General features: G+C 44.6%; 1 protein-coding gene across 3 annotated transcripts in view; it reads left to right on the forward strand.

The window, feature by feature from the left end:
• The window catches only part of HDAC9 (histone deacetylase 9), a 993,428-nt gene that overhangs the window by 938,793 nt on the left and 30,644 nt on the right, over nt 1-23,991 (forward strand). For all 3 annotated transcript variants that reach the window (XM_029589041.1, XM_029589039.1, XM_029589040.1), the window contains exon 12: nt 13,718-13,935. In XM_029589041.1, coding sequence (XP_029444901.1) covers nt 13,718-13,935 — 218 coding nt within the window. The remainder of the gene's footprint in view (nt 1-13,717; nt 13,936-23,991) is intronic.

Here is a 23,991-nt window from a genome sequence, read left to right on the forward strand (position 1 = left end):
ATACCAATCCTTGTTCCCTTTGGGTTGAGCTTTTGGGTGCCAGGGCCGACAGCACTTAGGTGGGGCCCCTAAGGAAGACAAGATAGGATCAATAGAAAGCTGGGTCATAGGCAGGCAGCAATCAAGCAGATGGCCAAACAATGGTCAGAGGCAGGCAGCAGTCAAGCATATCTGAGGTCCAGGAAATTGTTAGAGGCAACCAGCGGTCAGTTGTTTCCAAGGTCAGGCTGAGATCAATACCAGTTATCTGTGTAAGGGAGGAGTAGAGGGACAGATGGGCAGGGCATGCAGCCAAGGAGAAGAACAAGTGGACAAAGTGAATGGAGATGAAGACAGAAGACAAATCGGAGACACATGGACGAAGGCTGAAGGCAAGTTGGATGAAGAACTAAAGACAAGCTGGATGAGGGTAGGAATGCTGAAGCAACATACATTATTCAGCTAACAATGAGGGAAGGAGTGAGTGAGTCCTTTAAAGGATTAGCTGTGAAGTCATTAATTGGTGCCACGAGGCTTTTCCTGCCACGGGCCCTTTAAATAAGGAGTGGTTGGGTGCACACATGCCTAAGGAGGAGCATGCAGGATGGAGTTGGTGGCATCTTGCTGCACTAAGCTTAGTGTCCTGCCACGTGGAGAGGCAGCAGAGCCCTGCTGCGATGGGAGCCCAGAGTGATGGCCCAACTGGAGAAATGAGTGTGGTAGTTTGTGGGCACAGCCTGCAAACTGTAAAATATAACAGTATTCCCCCTCATAAGCCCCCTCAGTGAGGTTTGGGCGTTCTAGGGTACTGCTGGTGAAAGTTTTTCAGGAGATTGGTGTCCAAAATGTTTGAGGATGGCTCCCAAGAATTTTCTTCTGGGCCATAATGTTTTCATAAGATTAGATAGTCAGTCTTTTTCCCTCTCCAGAAGGAGTCCACAATCTCTTGGACTTCATATATATGTGGTCCATCAGCAGCGACTTCCTGCAGTTCAGACAGGATCTTGGAGGGCCATGAAAGAACCATTGGCTTTAGCAAGGACATATGAAACACATTATGGACTTTTAGCGTGGGAAGTAGCCTTAGCTAGTACATGATAGTACTCTGCCAAACCTTATCACCTATCTTGAATTGGGGAGCTGGCCTCCTATGAGTGTCAGCCAATCTCATGGCTTGGGCAGCGGTTTTCTCAATCAGCTTAGTCCGGTCCCATACTTCATGCAATTTCTGGGTGGACAGCTGAGCCGCCAGCGACATAATTGTCACAGGGAAATAAGAGAGGAGGTAAAGGCTGCTTCTTGTAAATCAGTTTGAAGGGTAAGGAGCCAATGGCTGCATCAACATGGTTATTGTTATGGAAATGCTGGAGGCGGTTTCATTTCTGAGGAATTGTGTGCCTCTGGGCCACAACACAGCCATAGAGGAGCTCCGGCAAGCGCCGAGGCAGGTGAAGAGTGTCCAAGCATGGGCTGGTGTTGCTAGAAGACCTGAAAGTAGCGCCCTAACCTCTGCTGAACCTGTACACAGCAAAGAGACCCAACAATGCAATGTTGTTCTCTAGAGTAGTCCTCCGACTACTCAATAGCCCTTTCGGACCTGCCGTGCGGGAGCAGCAACTGCGACAGGACGGACAGTGGTTGAAGGATGAAGACATCAAATGAAGACACAGGATATGTGAGGGCTTCACGGAGATGGTAACGAGATTGATTGAAGAAACTAAATCAATATACAAAGTAAATGAAGAAGGACTGAGACGAACTCAGTGTTACTAGAAGAGAAGGACTCCGACAGAGTCACAAACCACCATACTGAATAGATACTGCCACATCACGCGCCCTACACAGCCGAAGAGGGCTGATCGTGGACCACGCTGGCAGGCGCACCCTACACAGTCAGTCAGGGCTGGTCACGGACCACGCCGTGGTTCCCCCGTACTGGTTGATAGAAGAATCCAATGAAGACTCAGACGAGGCCTGTACTGAGGCACATCATGCACAGCCAATCAAGGCCAGGCATGGGGGATGTCAACGGAAAAAGGATAGTGAGAGTTCAGGATCCAGAATTGAGAAGAACAAGATGAAGATATCTGGAGATGAGGACAATGGAAAATGAAGAGAAGTTCAGGAGATCTGACGAACAACACTTCCGCAGATCCAATGAAACAGACGAAAGAAACATCAGGACAACTGGAACTGACAAGATGAGATGAGATACCATGATAAAGACATCTGGATGAAGAACATCTGGATGAAGACACAGGATCCCACGAAGAACAGAGTATCAACAAGAAGCTGAAAATGAAGAGAAGTCCTAAGGAGGACTGGCTCCTTGCAAAGGCAAGGTGGAAGTGAAGCCAGACCCTTTTTATAGGGCTGAAGAGGAGACTTCCTTGATGACATCAGAGGTGCACCACTCCTTGGTTGTACCTTTAAAAGAGGAGAGGAAGCACGGCTTCGCCCCTTAGGAGAAAATGGACAGGACCTTGGAGAGCGGCATCCCTGCCGCTGAAGACTACAGGAGCAGAAACTAGGCCCTGAAGCAAGCCCCAAGTTGGAGACGGCATCCTGCTGCAGAAGATGGACTAGGGGTGGTCTTGGGCATCAGGCAAGGCCGGGGATGATGGGCCCTTCTCCACAGAGGGCTCAAGGTAATGTCGGTGGCCTCTAAACCACATAAAAATGCTTTTGGTGGTCCCCTGACCGCAAGAGACGTAACAGCATGCTTCCAGCCGCACAGGGAGAGTGTCGGCAGCCTCCTGGCCGCTGGGTGTGTAGCAATGTGGCACCAGCCATGAAGGGAGCATCGGCGGTCTCCGAACACAGAGAATGCTGTCAGTGATCCGCTGAGCACAGGGGATGCCTCAGCGTGGCTTCTGCCACTTGAGGAAAATGTCGGTGGCCTCCGAGCCATGTGGATGTCACAGCGTGGCTCCAGCTGCATGAAAATAGCGTTGGCAGCCCTGGGCCGCAGGAAAAGCCATAGCAGCGCAGCTCCAGCCATGCTAAGGAAGCAGCAGAAAAGGGAAAAAGGGTGAGAGACTGACCAAACAGGGCAGAATCGCAACACTTATTATGAGAGAATTTGGCTCAAAGTAGAAGAGCAGCCCAATTGTCCTGGTGTTCATTGACATATGAGTGAAGGAAAGTCTTGAGCATATGGTTGGTTCTCTCTGCTTGCCTGTTGCCTTGAGGGTGGAAGGCCGTTGGATAATTGAACATGATGCCAAATCTTTTGCAGAGAAAACACCAGTCCTGCGCAGGGAACTATACTCCTCTAACCAAAAGTATGTGTTTTGGTAATCCATGTAGGCAACAAATATGGAGAACAAAGAGATGTGCCAGTTCCAGAGCTGAAGGAAGGCCTGGTATTGGGATAAAGTAGGACATCTTGGAGAAATGACCAATCACCACCCATATTATGGTGGCATGATTAGAGACAAGGAGGTCCACGATAAAGACTGTGGACAAGCTTAATGCAACTACAGCAATGGAGACTGAGAGCTCCTAGCCGTCAAACTAGGTCTTGGGAGAGACTGAGAGCTCCTAGCCATCATATTAGGTTTGTAGGTCCAGGGCTCCTTGGGGGCTGGCAATGGCTATAACTGCCCCTAGGTTCAGCCATGCAGTGCTCTTTGCTGTGCTCAAGTGCGGCATGAGTTAACATAGGCCTTGACATCTTGCTTCATTTGGGGCCACCAGTAGTGTCATTGAAACAATTCAAGAATTCATACCTGACCAGGGTGACCTGTGACATAGGAGTCAAGGGCCCATTTCAACACTTTCTCATGCAATTTAGAAGGTGCAACCTTCTTCCCTGGAGGGATGGGTACCATAGTGGCCAGAAGTATCTTAGCAGGATCAATGATGTGCCTGGGAAGTTCTAGAATATCCTCAGTCTGGAAGGAGCAAGAGAGGGTGCCTGCCCATTGATCGCTAGGTGATGCCATAGTTCAAAATCAAAGGGAGCAAAGAACAAAGATCAATGGGCCTGTCTTTCATTAAGTTGCTGAACTTGATATAGATGTTCAAGGTTCTTGTGGTCTGTTTATATTGTACATGTTGCTGAGCTCCTTTGAGTCAGTGAGGCCATTCCTCGAGACCTAGTTTGATGGTCAAGAGCTCTCAGTCTCCAATGCTGTAGTTGCGTTCAGCTAAGGAGAACTTCTTAGAAAAGAAGGAACATGGATGGAATACCCCTTCAGGAGTGTGTTCGCTGAATCCACCTCTAGGATGAAGGGAATCAGGGTGACATAGGCAGAGCTTGTCAGCAAAGGCCTTCTTTAACTGTTGGAATGCATTGATATCTTCAGGTGGCCAATCTTTGGTGTTGGCACCCTTTGGGGTAAGGGTAGTAGGTGTGGTTGCCACGGAGGAGTAATTTGAAATAAACTGATAATTCTAGTTATCAAATGCCAAATACTTTTGCAAGACCCACTGGGCAAGGCCAGTACATGATAGCTTTTATATTATATATTATATATATATATATATATATATATATATATATTATATATTATATATTTATATTATCAGGATCCATCTGGAATCCATCTCGTGAGACTATATATCCAAGTAAAGGAATCTCCTCTTGCTCAAAGAGATATGTTACAAGTTTGGCATAGAGATTATTCTCTCACAGGCATTGCAGGATGATGTGAATGTCTCTTTGGTGGAAACTCAGGGTTTGAGAAAAGATCAGTATGTCATCTAAGTATATGACCACCCAGATGTAGAGCATATTGCGAAAGATCTCGTTGGCTATTTTCTGGAAAACCACCGGAGTGTTGCTAAGCTCAAAGGGCATGACCAAATACTCAGAATGTTCATCGCAAGTGTTACATGCTGTTTCCATTCATCCCTGAACTTTGATATGAATGAGGTTGTATGCACTCCTGAGTTCCAACTTTGTGAATATCTTGTGCCTTGTAGGTAATCGAAGAGTTATGTTATTAGAGGTAATGGGTACTGGTCCTTCTTAGTGATGGCACTCAGGCTGCGGTAGTGAATACATGGCTTGTGTGACCCGTCTTTCTTATTTATGTATTTATTTATTTAAGAACTTTTACTATACCGACGTTCGTAGGGCACATCACGCTGGTTTACAGATAACTGAAGCAGGTAGAAAATACATTGAACAAGGGGGGCGGGTAAGGGGGAGCAGGTGAGAAAAGGGAAGAGGGGGTAAGGGATAAAGACAGCTGGAATTATAGAGGCAGCCTAGCGAAAAATGACAGGAATTAGCAATGAAGAACAGTAACAAACAAAGAAGAATCCAGCCCCTGCCTGAGAAAAGGAAGGACAGATAAATCTTACTTTTAAATTCTCCTTTATGAAAGTGGACATAGCCTGGGTTTCCAGGAGAGACAAGGGGTAACCCTGTCTGCGTGAAGGCATTTCGCCTGGGATGAGTTCAATACCAGTCATATTTGTGATGAGGACGCAAAACTTCAGCACTCTTTTTTGAGAAGACATTCTTGCAATCTGCACTGAGGAGGAAGACCTAGGTGTAAGGACAATATAGTCAATGGACAAGATGTTCTACTAGCACCAAGCAGGACTCTGTGCACCCATGGCCCCACTGGGCAAGCTGTAGGGCAGACCAGTCGAAGTGTGGTTGAATCTGCTGGAGCCACAGCAGGCCCAGGATCACCGAATGGATGTCTCTGGAGATCAAGATAAGGCTGATTTGTTCCACATGCAGGAGGCTCGTGCATAAGGCCAGCAGAACTGTGGTCATAGTAACCTGATCTGGTAGTGGGTCTCTGTAGACCGAAGAGCTCACCAGTGGAGAAGTCATCTGTACTATGGGAATCTGGAGTTGGTCAACTAGTTCCTTTAACATGAAGTAACTGTAGAAGTATTTGGGGAGCTAGAACAGTAAGGCCTAGTGTCATCTCCCCAAAGGACCCTAGGCATTGAGATTTCCTAACCTCTGTGGACATTGAGCCAGTGTTCTGTCCGTCGCTGTCTGACATCTCTGCTCTGCCCACCTTACCTTGTTGGTGATTCCCTCCGGGGTTGTTGGAAGGCTAGCTGCTGCAGCGTCTCCAGGCCATCCTCCTCCTCCAGCGTCCCCGGACCGGCTCGACGCTGCAAGCCACCATGTTGACCAGATGCCTAAGGGCACGCGCGTACGGCCTGACTGATGTACCGGCGTTGGCGCAAACCTCAGGGGCGTCCCCCTGAGATGACGTCATCAGCTCCAGATAATTAAGGTCTTAGTTTTCGCTAACAAGACGAGTTAGCAAGGGTTCGCTTCCTCCAGGTCGCTGCGGATGGGATTCGCTCTCCACAAACCTAGCTACTCTGCCTCCTCGAACTTCACTAGAGGTACCTGCTCCTCGGGGGCCTCGCTCTCTCTTTTTCTTTTCAGGTCACAGTCCAGAACCGGTACTCGCTCCTCGAGGACCCACGTCCTGGACCAGCTTCTGCTAAGAAGTAATCTCTGCTTACAACATTAGTGAGTTTCCATCTATCTCTCAGAGCTTTCCCTGGGACCAGGTACTCGCTCCTCGAGGGCCTACTGCATTAACTCCTGGGCTGCCTCAAGAAACTATGGTGTGAGTGTTATCATCAAGGACTTGTTCCAGAACTCTGCATATCCTATCTACTCACTTTCTTAGTTTCTCTACAGCTCAGCCACCTTGGGATCGCTGTTCCAATATCTGAGGGACTACAGCCCAGCCGGGTGCTTCCATCACACTACTGCCACCTTTGGTGGTTTAATATACTGCTTACTAAGAAGTCTTTGTTGCTTATAATATCAGTGAGTTTCTATCTGTCTCTCAGAGCTTTCCCTGGAACCAGGTACTCGCTCCTCGAGGGACTAATGTATACCAACTCCTGGGCTGCCTCAAAAGACTTGTTCCTGAACTCTGCCTGTCTTGCCTACTCTCTTAGTTTCTCTACAGCTCAGCCACCTTAGGATCGCTGTTCCAGTACCTGAGGGACTACAGCCCAGCCGGGTGCTTCCAGCTCACTACTGCCACCTCTGGTGGTTTAATATATTGTCTAATAAAAGAACTAGTGTGTGTCTTCTACACCAAGCCTGAGCAGTGGTCCCTCTCGGGAGCTCCCCCGAGGGCATGGTCACCTGCCACTGGTCCAAGGATCCACCCACAATTATTCTAAATAAAAACAGATTGCTATATCCAGCAACTCCGTTAATAACAGATTACTGTCTCTCAGCTTTAACAACAGAGCTCTGATAACAGATTGCTAATTCCCAGCTTTAACAACAGAGCTTTAACAACAGCCAGGTTATTTTTTATTTATTTATTTTTATTTAATCAGTTTTATATACCGATGTTTAGTGTTGACCTTCACAATGGTTTACATCTTCATTAAAAAATCCAAAAAGACATAATTTAAGTAAAAAATACAATAATAAATTTAAACTATCAATAAACATACTTGATAAAATCAAGTAACATAAAATTCTTAATATTAAATTACTTAATAAGAAATAAAATGAACTAAACTCAAGTAAAATACAAACATAAAATGGTAATTACTGGCTAGTATCTGTTCCATATGCTTGATTAAAAAGCCATGTTTTCAGAGCCTTTTTAAACAATTTTAGGTTTTTCTGGAGTCGTACCACGATGGGTAGAGTGTTTCATAGTTTCGGGCCAGCTAACGAGACAGTTCTTTCTCTGACTGATGTAAGTTTAGCACTTGTCACAGAAGCATCTCTTCTGGAGCCAAGTGGCAATGACAAATTGCATTGGATCTTCTGGAGGTGGAGAGGTTGAGGTTGTGGCAGCCAGGGTAGAGAGTGGATGTTGGAATCAAGGCACCAACAAGACAGTTCTACATGTGGGATGGGTTTCTCAAGCTCTTTGCTATATGTAGCGATCTATTTTGCCAGCTAGGGTAATAAGGGCCTCAAGAGAGGTGGGAAGATCTTGGGCAGTGAGCTCTTCTTTTATCTTCCCTGAGAGGCCTTCTAGTAATATTGTGACTAGACTGTCATCATGCCAATTCAGTTCAGATGCCAGCATTTGGAATTCCACCACATATTTAGCTAGTGTTCAGGAGCCTTGGCAGATATGGAACAGCTTGGATGCCATTGCAGCTGCAGGACTTGGCTCCTTGAAGACTATGCATAACTGATCCATGAATTGCTGTAGGTCCAGTAAGATGGGATCCCCTCGCTCCAGGAGGGGAGACGCCCATATCAGTGCTGTTCTGTCAAGCAGGGAGAGGATATACGTTGTTTTTGAATGGTCATTGGGGAATAGCAGAGCCTGTAATTTGAAATGCATTCTGCACTGGTTCAGGAATCCCTGACACTGTTTGGGATCCACTGCATACCAGGGTGGAGCTGGCAGCTGAGGAACTGGTCAATGGGTGCTGTAGGAAGTGGAGGTGCTGGAATGGGTAGAGGTAGCACCGGCAGAGTGGTCAGTGCATCCAGGTGAGTAGAGAGCCATTCCATGACAGCGGCCAAGTGTTCCAAGGCATCTTGTTGATCTTGCAGCCTGCAGGCTATGCAGGGAAAGGTCTGCAGCAAAGTCAAGTCCACTGTGTCCATGGTCTCAGCAACTTTTGTCTTTATGGATCTTTGGGCTGAGGTAGGATTGGCTCTACTTGCAGGAAGGAGCCCTGTAGGTTCCCACCATCACATGCAGACCCAGGCGATGCAGAGACCGATCAGAACTTTCATTATACCAGCCCTCATTCCCCTCGGGTTCAGCCTTTGGGTTCTGGGGTTGGTAGGACTTAGGTGGGGGCAGGGGGTCTCTGCAGATGACAGGAGAGCTCTGTTGTAAGCTGGGTCATAGACAAGTGACAATCAGGCATAACGGATGTCCAGGCAATGGTTAGAGGCAGGCAATCAAGCATATCTGAGGTCCAAGCAATGGTCAGAAGCAGGCAGTAGTCAGTCGCATCTGAGGTCAGGCCAAGATTAACACCAGGTGTCTGTCCGAGGGAGGAGTAGAGAGATGGATGGGCAGGATAGACAGGCAAGAAGAAGAATAAGTGGGAACATGAATGGAGATGAAGACAGAAGCATACCGGAGACATCTGGATGAAGGCTGAAGACAAGTTGAATGAAGAACTGAAGATAAGCTGGATGAAGAAAAGAAGACAAACTGGATGAAAGCAGGAATGCTGGAAGCAACATGCACTTCTCAGGAGTAGGTGGATCTGTTGCTGAGGCAATGAGGAAAGGAGCAAGTGAGCCCTTTACAGGGCTTAGCTGTGAGGTCATCAAAGAGGACCACAGGCCCTTTAAATAAGGAGAGATCGGGCGCACACTCCTAAGGAGGGGCATGGCTGGATGGAGCTGGTGGCATCCTGCTGTGTGACAAGCTAGTGGTTAGAGATGTGAATCGTAACCGGAATCGGTTCGGTTCCGGTTCCGATTCAAATCTTATAATTTTTATTGTCCGGCCCGATTGGTTTTTTGTTTATCGGCTGCGCCCAATCCGATAAACAAAAAACCCACCCTGACCCTTTAAAACTGACCCCTTAGCCTCCCCCACCCTCCCAACCCCCCAAAATGTTTTAAAATTACCTGGTGGTCCAGTGGGGGTGCGGGGAGTGATCTCCCACTCTCGGACTGTCGGCTGTGCTAATAAAAATGGCGCCGATGGCCCTTTGCCTTTACCATGTGACAGGGTATCCGTGCCATTGGCCGGCCCCTGCCACATGGTAGGAGCACTGGATGGCCGGCGCCATCTTTAAAGATGGCGCCAGCCACATGGTAAGGTAAGGGCAAAGGGCCATCGGCGCCATTTTTATTAGTGGCAGCTGACAGACCGAGAGCGGGAGATCGCTCCCGGCGCCCCCACTGGACCACCAGGTAATTTTAAAATGTTTTGGGGGGGGGGGGTCGGGAGGGTGGGGGAGGCTAAGGGGTCAGTTTTAAAGGGTCGGGGTGGGTTTTTTTTTTATCGGGCCATCGGTGCCATTTTTATTAGTGGCAGCCAACGGCCCAAGAGTGGGTGATTGGTCCCGGGGCTTCCACTGGATCCCCAGGTGATTTTAAAACATTTTGGGGGGGTTTGGGAGGGTGGGGGAAGGTAAGGGATTAGTGTTAAAGGGTCGGGGTGGGTTTAGGGGTTGTTTTGGTGTGCTGGTTTTCCCGCCCTCCCCCCAAATAACTCCCGTTAGTGGACACAAACCCGATTAACGATTTTTCACGATAAATTGGGAAAATTTATATTGTATTGCACTCTTTAACGATTTTTGACGATTTAAAAAATATCAGACGATATTTTAAATCGTCAAAAAACGATTCACATCCCTACTAGTGGTGTATTGCTGCCTTGGAGTCCTTCCCTAAGTGCATTTTTGTACTTGTCCACATTAAATTTAATTTACCATTGGCATGCCTAGTCTCTCAGTTTTGCAAAGTCCTCTTATAATTTCTCAAAATTCTCTTATGATTTAACAGCTTTGAATAATTTTGTATCATCAGCAAATTTGATCACCTTACTCATTGTTCCCATTTCTAGGTCATGTATAAATATGTTAAAAAGCATTGTTCCCAGTACAGAACCCTGGTATACTCCATTATTCACCTTTCTTCATTATGAAAATTGACTATTTAGCCTTACTCTCTGTTTTCTATCTTCTAACCAGTTCTCAGTCCACATTGTCTTCTATCCCATGCCTTTTTAATTTCCTCGAGAGATTTTCATGAAGTGTTTTGCCAAATGCTTTCTGAAAATTCAGATACATTATATCAACTGGCTCACCTTTATCCACATTTATTCACACCTTCAAAAAAATATAGCAGATTGGTAAGGCAATACATTTCTTGGCTAAATCGATGTTGGCTTTGACTCATTAAATTATGACTTTATGCTCAGTAATTTTGTTCTTTATAATAGTTTCAACCATTTTTCCTGGCATAGACGTGAGGTTCACCAGACTGTATTTTCCTAGATCATATTCAGAACACTTTTTAAAAACAGGGATTACAATGGCCTCCCTCCTATTTTCAGGTACCGTAGCTGATTTTAATGATATTTTATAGATTACTAATATATGTTTACAATTTAATTTTTCAGTTCTTGCAGCATCCTGGGATATATACCATCTGTACTGGTAATTTGCTACTCTTTAGCTTGTCAGTTTGCTCTATTGCAATTTCCAGGTTTACTGAGATTTGTTTCAGGTCTTCTGAATCTTCACTTTTAAATATCACTTCTGGCATGGGTATCTGCCTATAATATCAACTGACTCAATCGTTATTCGTAAACCAACGAGCTCAATAATAAATATATCTAAGTACGTTAGGTTATTAAAATTTCTCCAATAGACATAAATGGTACCGATTCATAAATGTGCTCATGAGTAAGTGACTCTCATACCATCCCGCTAGCTTTTGGCATGTCTGCTCTCAAGCCGCATTAGGGCTTGAGAGCAGACTTCTTGTTCTAACTCCCACAACAGTCTATATTATCCAATTTTATAAATATGAAAAAACATGTGGTTAAAATTGGGTACCTTCTTCTACTTTTAGCCATTTACACAGGTAAATGGCTATTTGTCCAGATAAAAAGGCTATATGAAAACTGCCCATCCTGTATGCAATTAAAGGTAGAAAAGGTACCCATTTTTATCCACACTTTTGTGGAGGAGTTCCCAAACTGGTGTTAGGACAGGAAGGAAAAATAGCACACATACTTTTGCATTTTCATAACTATATGTGCTTTGGCCACAAAACATATCTGCAGAAATGCATTTGCAAATCTCTCTGGGTACTTTTTGCTTTGGGAATTCCATAGTGCAAGTATGCTGATACTTTCCCTTTCAGAACCCGTGTAAAATTTTACCCATGCACTTTGTACCTGCCTGCAGTGTTTTCAAAATGGCCACCTTAAAGACTAATATCTTCTTGATCTTGAGCTTTTATAATCCTATGTTTTTAATTGGGGATGATCTTAAAAACTGAGGCAGGGATGTTCTAGATAGTAGAGGTGTGAATCATGTGATCGATCGTCTTAACGATCGATTTTGGCTGGGGGGGGAGGGAAATCAGATCGTCGTGTTTTGTTTTGTTTTGAAATCGTTAAAAATCGTAAATCGGGGGAGGGCGGGAAAACCGGCACACCAAAAAAACCCTAACACCCACCCCGAACCTTTAAAACAAACCTCCACCCTCCAGAACCCCCCCAAAATGTTTTAAATGACCTGGGGTCCAGTGGGAGGGTCCCGGCACGATGTCCCGCTCTCTAGCCACACCAAAAAAACCCTAACACCCACCCGAACCTTTAAAACAAACCCCCACCCCCCCGAACCCCCCCCAAATGTTTTAAATGACCTGGGGTCCAGTGGGAGGGTCCCGGCGCGATCCCGACGCGATGTCCCACTCTCTGGCCACAACAAAAAAAACCCCTAACACCCACCCGAACCTTTAAAACAAACCCCCACCCCCCCGAACCCCCCCAAAATGTTTTAAATGACCTGGGGTCCAGTGGGAGGGTCCCGGTGCGATCCCGGCGCGATGTCCCACTCTCTGGCCACAACAAAAAAAACCCCTAACACCCACCCCGAACCTTTAAAACAAACCCCCACCCTCCCGAACCCCCGCCAAAATGTTTTAAATGACCTGGGGTCCCGGCGCAATGATCCCGGCGCGATGTCCCGCTCTCTAGCCACGGCTGCTGTGAAGAGAAATGGCGCCGGTGGCCCTTTGCCCTTATCATGTGACAGGGCAAAGGTAGCGCTGGCGCCATTTTGATTCCTAGCTCCCAACGTCACGCGTCCAGGAGATCGCTCCCGGACCCCCGCTGGACCCCCAGGGACTTTTGGCCAGCTTGGGGGGGCCTCCTGACCCCCACAAGACTTGCCAAAAGTCCAGCGGTGGTCCGGGAACGACCTCTTGCACTTGAGCCGTATTGCAAAATGGCGCCGGCCGTATGGCTCAAGTGCAAGAGGTCGTTCCCGGACCCCCGCTGGACTTTTGGCAAGTCTTGTGGGGGTCAGGAGGCCCCCCCAAGCTGGCCAAAAGTCCCTGGGGGTCCAGCGGGGGTCCGGGAGCGATCTCCTGGATGCGTGACGTCGGGAGCTAGGAATCAAAATGGCGCCGGCGCTACCTTTGCCCTGTCACATGATAAGGGCAAAGGGCCACCGGCGCCATTTCTCTTCACAGCAGCCGTGGCCAGAGAGCGGGACATCGCGCCGGGATCATCGCGCCGGGACCCCAGGTCATTTAAAACATTTTGGGGGGGGGTTCGGGAGGGTGGGGGTTTGTTTTAAAGGTTCGGGGTGGGTGTTAGGGTTTTTTTGGTGTGCCGGTTTTCCCGCCCCCTGTTTAACGATACAATACAAATGCCCCTGACGATAAATCGTGGGCATTTGTATTGTATCTTGCACTCTAACGATTTTGGACGATTTCAAAATTATCTGACGATAATTTTAATCGTTCAAAAACGATTCACATCCCTACTAGATAGTGATGCCATTGAGGAGCTAAGATTTCAGCACAAGTCTTCAGGAAGGAGTAGCCATTGATCAGACACTCCACAGCTATACACAGCCCATGACGGAGGGTGGTGTGGGACAGAACAACAGTTGCTTGTAAGATAAAATGTCCAGTTCTATAGTATGCATTGAAATCATAAACAATAAATAACAGGGTTGATATGCACTGTCCACAAATTCTGAATCTAAGCATTGATTCTAAAGTTTTTTTATCCCTGCTTGTCAGTATGCTGATCCCTCACATTTTTTAGATGTTTCTGAATGTTCTGAGGGTGTTGGTGTCATTGTTTTGCAGGTGGGGTGCCTCTCCATCCTCAGTCTCCACTGGTAGCAAAAGAGAGAATCTCCCCTGGAGGAAGAGTAGCTCACAAGTTGCCGCGCCACAGGCCCCTGAATCGAACGCAGTCCGCCCCGCTGCCTCAGAGCACATTGGCCCAGCTGGTTATTCAGCAGCAGCACCAGCAGTTCTTGGAGAAGCAGAAACAGTACCAGCAGCAGATCCAGATGAACAAAGTGAGCACCAAAATCAAATCTTTACCGAAATACCATAGTGAAAAAGTGAATAACAGTGAAAGCAACAGAGAGTGTGCATTTATGGTTGGCAAATAAGACTGGGAAATATGTATTTATTTTTGTAGTCTATGTTCAACAGCTTTCAGGTTTATTTGAACAATATACTACTAAACCCTGAGGAATTTAGCGAGGAACTGGATAGTTTAAACTCGTATGGAGAGGGCTTTATTTGAAAGGATTTTTAAATACAATTACAAATTATTTCAATAGTTGCTATCAACTATGAAATAATAATGATATGAATTTAATTCCATTTTTTGACTGTTTAATTCAAAGCAGAATCTAAAGTACATTATGGGGTGAATTGTCAAAGCCCTTTGTGTGCATAAAACACAGGTTTATGTGAGTAAATAGCTTGCTATATAATTGCCTGGAGTTTGTGCACATGTGTAACCCAGAATTTTATGAGCACAAAAAGGAGGCATTCCACAGGGAGAGCTGGGGTGGAGTTTCAGTTTACATGCATACTTTAGATTTTAAAAAGTATGAAGTTGATATTCAGTGTCACTTAGCCAGATAACTAAGTGGCGGTGGCTGAATATCTGGCCACGTTTAGCGGCCTCCCCAGATCAAAATAAATACAAGATAAGTGATGGGTGGGAAATGGACATTTCAGGGAGGAATTACTTATCCGGTTAACTTAGCCAGATAAGTGATAATATTCAGACTTATCCAGTTAAGTTAACTGGATAAGGTAGACCTGCTTAATAACAGGGGGCATATTCAGTAAGATGTTGAATGGATAAGTTTTCCACTGAATATCCCTGATTAATGTTATCCAGCTAACTGTAGCCGAATAACTTTCAACCTAACCAGGCAGATTTTGAATATAACTGGTATTAAAGTTATCTGGCTATAATTCGCCAGATAACTTTAGCCTTAACCGGCCACATTCAAAAAGGTAAAGAGGAGTAGTAAGACTTAAAAAACCCCAAAAAACAAAGAACGTTGGCCTACTGGCCATAAAGTCCCCCACCCAAGATCCAATGCTGTGCTCTGCTGAGCCAAGCCTGCCGCAGCACCCCTTTCCCGACACACACACACACACACACACACACACACACACACACAGACACAGAGATACACAACCCTCCTTCCTTTTGTTCAGAAAAGCTATTTGCCACAGACGACCCCATTTCATCCTTTTCCCCAACCACTCTTCCCACCTTTCATGTGCTATCAAATGATCACAATATTTATAATATCCATAAGAACATAAGAAATTGCCATGCTGGGTCAGACCAAGGGTCCATCAAGCCCAGCATCCTGTTTCCAACAGTGGCCAAACCAGGCCATAAGAACCTGGCATGTACCCAAAAACTAAGTCTATTACTTTTTGGGTTTCCAGGGGATACCAACCTCCCCTCCTCCTTCCACGAACCCAAACTCATACTCTCCCACCCTCCTGTTACCCTTTTGGTGCTTTATTTTTCAGCCCAGATTGCAGTGGTGGCCTACCATGACCGGGCCGGGGCTTCTGCAGTCTTTTAGCAGCTGTGCCTCCAGCGTAGGCTTCTAGCGTAGCCCTTATGGAGCCTAATATCGGGTGGGGGATATTAGGGCCAGTAGGCCAGTGTAATTTGTATTTTTATGTAAGTCTTACTACTCCTCTTAACTGGCTATATATTTTTTAATATGTTCCTGGATAACTTTAGACCTGCTTTCGGGCATGTCTACATTTAGGAAGATAACTTATCCAGCTAACTCATAATATTGGAGCTAGCCGGTTACATGTGTAACCCTGCACCTCCCCAAAATGCCTCCAGCACTCCCCTTTCTTATTCAGCTAATTCTTAGCCGGACACAGACTTATCTGTCTAATTTTTAGCCAGATAAGAAAGGGGAATATTCAAAATTAGCCATTTAAACGGATGACTGAGAAGTTTTCCATCTAAATGGATTTGGATATTGACCCCCAACAGGTCTAAAGTTAGCCAGATAAGAGTTGTTCAGCTAACCAGTGACTTTGGGGATATTTAGCATCATAGCCGTGCTGTTGAATATCCCTTCTAAGTTAACCGGATAAGTCTTATCCTGTTAACATACTTATCTATTTTTTTGTTTGTTTTTTTTTAAATTGAGCCCTAGGCATCTAAATTCACACACACAAATTATGCCCTGCAAAGAACAGGTGTAACTTTGTGTGCGTGAAACTTTTACACATTATATTCCATAATTTTCAAAGAGAACGCATACACATAATTTCACTTTGAAAACTGTTCTGCCACGTATATTATCAACATTTTTACAAAATTATCCTTCACAGGCATCGCAACTGCAATAGAACTTACTGGAATTTTAGGGTTAAACTGCTTCCTTTATGAAAATTGCCAAGAAAGTTAATGTAATCCCTCTAATAGGACACATGAAATGTTGAGAATCTCTGACACCAGTAGGAGCCTAGCGCCAGTCTCTAACGTTTTTAGGGTTCAGCAGCATGGGTCAAGCAGACTGTGTAGTGGACCCAGACTGCAGGCAGACAGGGTGTTATTTTATCTTGAGCTGGGCATGGAGGCCCCCTCCCCCAATCAGGATTCCCTTCTGGGAACCCCGTGCCTCTCTTCTATTTGGTGGTGGCTGCAGTCACGTTGCCCCCTAATCAAACGCCACACCAAGCATACTTCAAATTAAACCTTTAAACTTTTAATTGTGGGGTAACAACACAGCAACTATTTATAAAGATTTCATAGAGTATTCCCAATGTAGCTGAACTAATCAGAGTTCAAAGGCTTCCCAACCACAACAAAATGTTACCAAACTCCAAACAAAATTAGCAAAAGGTTGTAGTAAACTTTAAAAACGTTTTCTAATTACTTCCCATCACTTTACCACATTCTTCCAAACACACTTAGAGATATGTTTTTCCCATATCTAATAACTCCTCAAATACAATACACCTATATCCCACCCCATCCTTCAGTAGGATATTTCACACGCCTCACTCTACCACCTCTGCACATAGAATAAGACCAACTCTCTCACACGGGCCACTGTATTACCTTTTCCCTGATCAAGTACTTCTGTTTCCCGGCAGTGTTCAGGGACTTTCCCAGCATCCTTCACACACTCCTGATTATGAACCTCTCCTTCTCCTTCCTCTACTTTCCTTCAGGAAAAGGGGCCACATTCTCCCGGTCCTTTCTCTTGCGGGAATATCCAGTCCGGGTTCCCGAGGTAATCCTTCATGAAAAGGATCACACTTTAAGCTCGGGGATTTCTCCTGGAGGGGGAAACCCCTGCAGGGCCCACTCCAAATTCAGGAGGGAGTCCTCCAGGCCTACCAGCCCTGTCTGGCAGCTCCTTCCCACCCCTAATCTTATCACTCCAGAACCTCCTCAGAATCAAGAATATATTCCCTCTTGAACCATTCCCCTAGAGAATATGCTTACTACATCTTAAAGGAACCAAAACTAGTTAACAACTCCATCCAGAACATTCCCATTAAGCCATATGCAACCTATTCAATTACCATTGATTTTTGCCATCTGGTGGCAAATTACTGGTACTGCACCCATAACACTTTCCTCTTCCCATTTTTTCCATAGTTCAATCCTAGGGCTCCAATATCCAAAGTCTCCTTCAATCTTTACTAAGAGATGTGGACCCAATTTCAGGGTCTTGTCATATTTAGAATGCTGACAATGAAACACAAGATCTTTAACCTCTCATCTAATGGTCAATATCTTCTAATACCGCAGTGAATAGCCTAGCAGAGGCTGAGCGGCAGCCGCTGGGAGTGGGTAAGAGAAGATGCTCGCTCCCAGCAGGGATGACTTTTGGGCATCGGAGGGATGGAATGGGGATGCAGGGGGTGAGGGAGGAAGGATCCAAATTTGTTTGAGCCTTCGGGATGAAATTGCAGGGGGGTTCGACATTGAACATTTTTATGTGACAATGGGGGAGGGGAACGGAAAGGGGCCCGGTAATGTTTGGAGTGCTGGCCCAGACAAAACAATTTACATTTAATATTAGGGAAGACATATTTTCAAGCCTCGGGCCCATTAATGTCTATTTTTTTTTATTTTGAGACAGTCAGCACTACTTACCCAGATATCTTTTAAAGATATCCACGTAAGCAGAAAGTTATCCAGCCACAGAAGGCCGTATAATTTTAGGACAGATCTGCAGCAGACCTAAAGTTATCTGGCTAACATAGTCAGATATACCTGATATTCGGTAATACTAACAGGATAACTCAACCCCCCCTGGAATGCCCCTTTTTTATCCAGCTAAATTGTAACCAGATAACTAATTACCCAGCTATAATTTAGCTCAATAAATGGCTAAATATTCCAAATTTGCCATCTTGATAGCTAATTTTTTAGTTACCCGTCTAACTAGCTTTTGAATATGAACCTCTTTTAGTTTTTATTTTAAAAACTGAATGATACTAATTGATTCTAATGTATATGCAGGCACACAAACCATATAAACCTATTAAAAATAAACTCTCTCATCCATTTAAAAATAAGATTTGCAGAATTACAGGTGAATTTTCAGTATTATTTGGTGTTTTTAAAGTGTTTGAACTTTGTATGAATATGAAAAATCTGACCCATGTTCACACATCAGTGCTTAATTTTTAATCGGGAAGGCTCATTTCCTCATAATAAATGACATTCATTAAATCAAGTGCTAAAAGTGATTCTATTAAGTGATGGAACCTAAAAAAATAGGTACAACTGGAGTTGGCAAGCCTTAGTGGCCTATTTACTAAACGCATGTTAAATACCAGTGTTGGTGTCTAACATGTGTCGTGCTAACACATACATTGGTGTTATTAACATAAAAAAGCTATGCTGCAAAAAGATTATAATGGGCTGAGTCACAAGCAAATCTATGCAAAGCAGCTCATTAATAAGAAAACAGATTATTGCAAATCGCATTAAGCCATGGGATTTGTGGTTATCCAGGTGTAGTTAATATTTTTGGAGCATTGGCAGACTAACCCACCTGCTGATGCCTCAACCCTGTCCTGCTTCCACTGTCCAGTAAGCAATGTCCATGACCCAGAGTGACTCTTCACACCCTAACATGAGCACAATCCCCACCTCTCTGGCAAGAGCACAACCACCCCCTGGTGTGAACGCAGTTGCTTCCCTCTTTTGAGGAAGAGTCCAGTCCCCCCTCCCTCCCCCCCCAGAAGGAAGACCCTGCCTAGGGTTGTGAAGGGGCTCTGAGTCCTGATGTCCCCCTTCACACCTGAGAGCTTCCAGGGGTGCTCCAAGCCCCAGGTCCACCCCTCCCCCTGGCTCTCATGCCTAACCTTCCCTTGGTAGTGAAAGGGGCAGGTTGCAGGTAGAAGTGATCCTCAGTGCTTACTCCATCAAATGATCCTGGCTGCATATGTGAGGTCAGCTGGAGTCTTTGGAGTGAGTGGAGCAGCAGCAGCTGGTGGGATTTCCCCCATCCCCCCACCTGTCCCTTTCACTAGTTCAGAAAGGGTAGGTAGGAGACCTGGGGGTGGGGGGCTCATAGGTCCCCTCAAAGCGTTTGGGCTATGGGGGGCCCCTTTAGGAAAAGGTGGTGTAGGGGGTGTCAGGCTGGTATTATTGCGGACAATAATGCTGATGGATTACTGGAGTCAGAAACATCGTTGCATGCCCACCACTGGCGACATACACCCATCACCAGCTGTAGTTAAACTGCTTTAAAGCATTATTTACTGAGGACTTAACACCTTTAAGTAAATACAGTATAAAACAACCTGCATTAATATGAGTAGAAAATGTGTGATTTTAATGCGATTTAGTAAATGTAGACCCTGAAGTGAATACTATGATCATGTCTTTCTTTTTGAAAAGAGCAATACCTTCATTCCACTGCAGTTACAGTATTGTGGTTAAACCAAAGGCCCAGTATCAAATCTGAATTTGTGTGCTTTATGCCTAGATATGAGAATTATATACTGTAAACTGGTTTCCCATACACCTAGGACAAGTAAAACAGCTTACCATGGACCTATTCACTAAGCACATTTCCCCATAGGCCCCTGTATATGACTGCTGGTAAGCTGCTTTCTGACATGCATTGCTGATTCCTCAGCTCTCCCGGCCAAACAAATAGAATCTGTTAAAAATGCACCCAAGGAAATGAGAAACAAATAACCAGCCCCTTACGCACATAGTACAGTGGTTTGCTTATGAAATCTTGTCCTAATTAGGAAAAATGAAAACCAGTTTGAACTTCAAAGCTCCAAACTGATCCTTGCATGTTAACCCCTCTCATCTTAGGGTGTTTAGATTACTCAAGTAGGACTTTGGTGAGCTTTTCTATGTCTATGCATTCCATATGTTTAATCACGATGGCCTATACATATCTTGCCGCTTACTGGGTTTCTAAATATTTTATCTGTCCTTGATTGTCTAGAGAAAAGAGAATTTCCCTTATGATATTCTGATTCAGAAGGTCACTGACTCCCTTTTCTTTTTATAGAAGCGGGAGCAGAACTAACAAATTGTTAGCTATTGTTCATATCTTCCTTATACACCAGATGGACACCTATAAAATGTATTCACTTGTGGGATATAGACAGTATTTCAACTAGAGGAGCTGGAGATTCTTCTGCCCTATATTTGCCCTGATTAAATTTGAGCCTAAAACTATTAAAATATAACTATATAAGATCTAAGGATTAGGCACTGGCCTTTTGGCCTTATCCCAGTGGAATGCAGGCAGTACTAATCAGATTGGCAAGAGATGGATTTTCTACGCTCTTAACATTTTTAATCCTAGTGTTAACATCATTAGGGGTAGGTGAAGAATATTCATCTCTGAGATGAGTTTGTTCTAAGCCAAGCCTTTACCCTTAACTGGAAGGAAAAAAAGAGAATATCACCTGGGCTTCTGCTTCTTTCGCCCATTTAGTCCATTTCCTTTTAGGTTTATACCTTGCAGGAGCATTGGTGCCTACATGGATGAAGAGCATGGAGTAGTAGTCAGAGGGCCTGATGAGCTTAGCAAGCTCTCTGTTATTTCTCATATTCCTGGCATGCAGCACACACTTCTCTAGACATCATATCTGATCTGCAGACGGAGTCTTCAACAAGTCACCACGTAAAAAAAAGTGTCCTAAAACCATCCTTCTCCTCCTCTTTGTTGTGACCTCCAGCATGCTCAGCTTCCCTCTTCTGTCTCCTACATGTCTTCTTCCAGTGATCCCTGGATTGCATATCAGTACTGTAACTAAATTGAATGAGACACAGGGGAGCTGTGCTTTCTATCGCTCGAATAGGTTTCTTCAAGATTTCATGTAATTGGGATACACTGTCTTCCTTTTCCTCTGCTTCTTCTGTCATTCTCTCCAACTTTCTTGTCATTATGTAGACTGAAGTCTCCCCTGTTTAATCTGTCAATAAAACTTTCATCTTCCTGGATGCTTCTCAGCCTTGCCACCTTCTCCTCCAGCTCTCGTATCTACTCCCTGATGGATTTTGCCAGCTGTCATCTCTCACATTAGAGATATTTTCCATAGACTGACACTCATTGACTCGAATGTACATTTCTGTGCAGAAAGCATAGTTTCAGCAAGATCCCAGAAGTGCAGACAGAGGATGAGTCAGCAGCGGTGATGTGCATGATGACATGACATCTTCTACTTATCATGGTTGCTTGCGGTGGCATACTAAAGGGTGTGCGAAGGCTTGGTGGCAGCCAGAATGGGGGTTGGCATCAAGTATAGATGTCGGAACAGGAGATAGGGGTCTATAGCAGTCTTGCTTGTTCTGTTTTCAGTAGGTGCATTGATCTCCTAGGGCCTGTATCATTAGTGCCCTGCATTTGTAATGCTGCTCTTTCCTGAGTAGGGTTGTTGCTGTTTGAGTCCTGGGAGTTAGTGTTGTTTGCATACAGCAGATTTGTCTCTTAGGTTAATTGTGTTCTTGGCAGGCTGTAATAGCTTCTAGAATGTGTGTTATCCAAAAATACTGTACATGAGTTATTGAGACAATGTAGGACCCATCTATAGATGTGAATGTCTCTGGATCTGACATCTGAAAAAGGGACATGTAGTTTTAAAGGTTTTTGTACAATATATTTAGGTACATGTGCAGTTATACTTGTTCACTGAATTGTAATGCCCTGCATTTTTCTTATTTCCAATTTGTTTATGACAATACTGTGCTTAGTGTATTATTTAAAAATCTACTTGCAAACTGTGAGGCAGGGCCCCTCGTGTTTCCCTGTTTACCTGTGCAGGACCCGGCTAGATACCTGGTGCATCTTAAATGCCTTAAGGAAAGTATGCTGTATGGGTGGGATCCTGCAGTGCAGGTGGGACTCAAAGGGTGTAACCAGAGACTGGGGAATAAGAGCTGGGATCTAGGTGGAGGTCTCAGGGAGGAAGGCAGTTCCTATATGCAACATTGTCCAGACACTGAGCTAAGACAAAGCAACACACTACCAGTAAAGAAAGTACACTGTCTGAGAAAAGGCAGTCCATTATTGTGCATGAATGTACTCCTGCATGCCCTGTGCTCTGTACTTAATTTAAGAGCCACAGGTACCCTGGGTACTGCACAGTGTTTAGAAACACAGGTCCTCTTCACAACTCTCTGCATTCCACACAGACACTTTCTTGGAGGCTGGGGGTTTTCTTTGAAAAGATTAGAAAAATCCCACACATGACAACATATGTGGGAATGAGCAATGATTCCCACAGGCCATATATTTTCATTCAGCATACAACAGAATTGTGAAATTTATTGCCAGAGGATAAGGTGAAGGCATATAGCAGAGATGGCCAACTCTGGTCCTCGAAAGCCACAAATAGGCCATGTTTTCAGGATATTTATTTTATTTATTTAGTTAGTTAGTTAGTTAGTTAGTTAGTATTTTTATATACCGACATTCATCAGGGATAGCACATCGGTTTACAACAAACGAAAAACTGTGCCAGAAGGTGCTCTCGACAGTTAACAAATAACAATTAACAATTAACAGAGTAACGAAACACTGTGGTTAGGATGCAATTGACAAGTAACTTAATAAAACTGGTGCATATAAGGCTGCTAAGATGATAAATGTCTTTTGCCTGTAATGTGGAAATTGTCTTTTGGGTTAATTATGTCAAAGGCTATTGGGTAAATTATGTACAGAGCAGCTGAGATATCCACAATTAATATGCATGAGATAGATTTACATGCACTGCCTCCATTGTATGTAAATCTATCTCATGCATATTTACTATGGATATCCTGAAAACCTGGCCTGTTTGTAGCTCTCAAGGACTGGAGTTGGCCACCCCTGAGATAGATTGTAGCTGGATAAGTAACTAAACAATTAAAATCTAGCCAGATAAAAAAGAGGTGTCCTAGAGAAGGTCTAAGTTATCCAGCTAGCTTAGCTGATTTTATTACTAACACATTGATAATGCCTTTGATTAGGAAAAGGGGTGTGTTTATGGACATTTTTTATTTACTGCTTCACATCAGTATTATTGTATAGTACAGTAATCCCTATTTTTTGAGAAAGAAAGAGAGACTAGCTACAAGGCCCTCATAGTAGGAAAGTAATTATATCTCTATAGGTGGGCTACCTAATAGGTCAAGGTGAGGTGTTGGTGGTAGAGGTGTGCATTCATTTTAGATGTATTGGCAATCCGCAATGTATATGCCCCTATTAGTTGTATTCGTAGGGGAGCGAAACATATTGCAACTCCCCACAAATATAACATATCATCCGTTCCATACGTTTGGCGCTGCACACTTTTCTTCGCTGCCTTAGAGAAGATCTGATGTCATTTGGAGTGAGCAAAGTGGCAAAAAGATGAAAGTTTGTACTATGTTATCTCACTCTAGCTTAATGGTACCCTATTATAGAGAGTCCATCAAGCTAGGTTGAGAGAACATAGTAGAAATGTCATCATTTTGAGAGTTTTCTCACTCTAAATGTCGTCAAATCTTCATCAAGGTATACTGTGCTGTTCATACGTCTCACTCTACATGCGAAACTGGCCCCTAAACCCTAAACCACCACCAACTAGGGATGCACAGAGTG

The sequence above is a fragment of the Rhinatrema bivittatum genome, chromosome 2 (assembly GCF_901001135.1).
Source record: "Rhinatrema bivittatum chromosome 2, aRhiBiv1.1, whole genome shotgun sequence".
Classification (NCBI taxonomy): Eukaryota; Metazoa; Chordata; class Amphibia; order Gymnophiona; family Rhinatrematidae; genus Rhinatrema; species Rhinatrema bivittatum.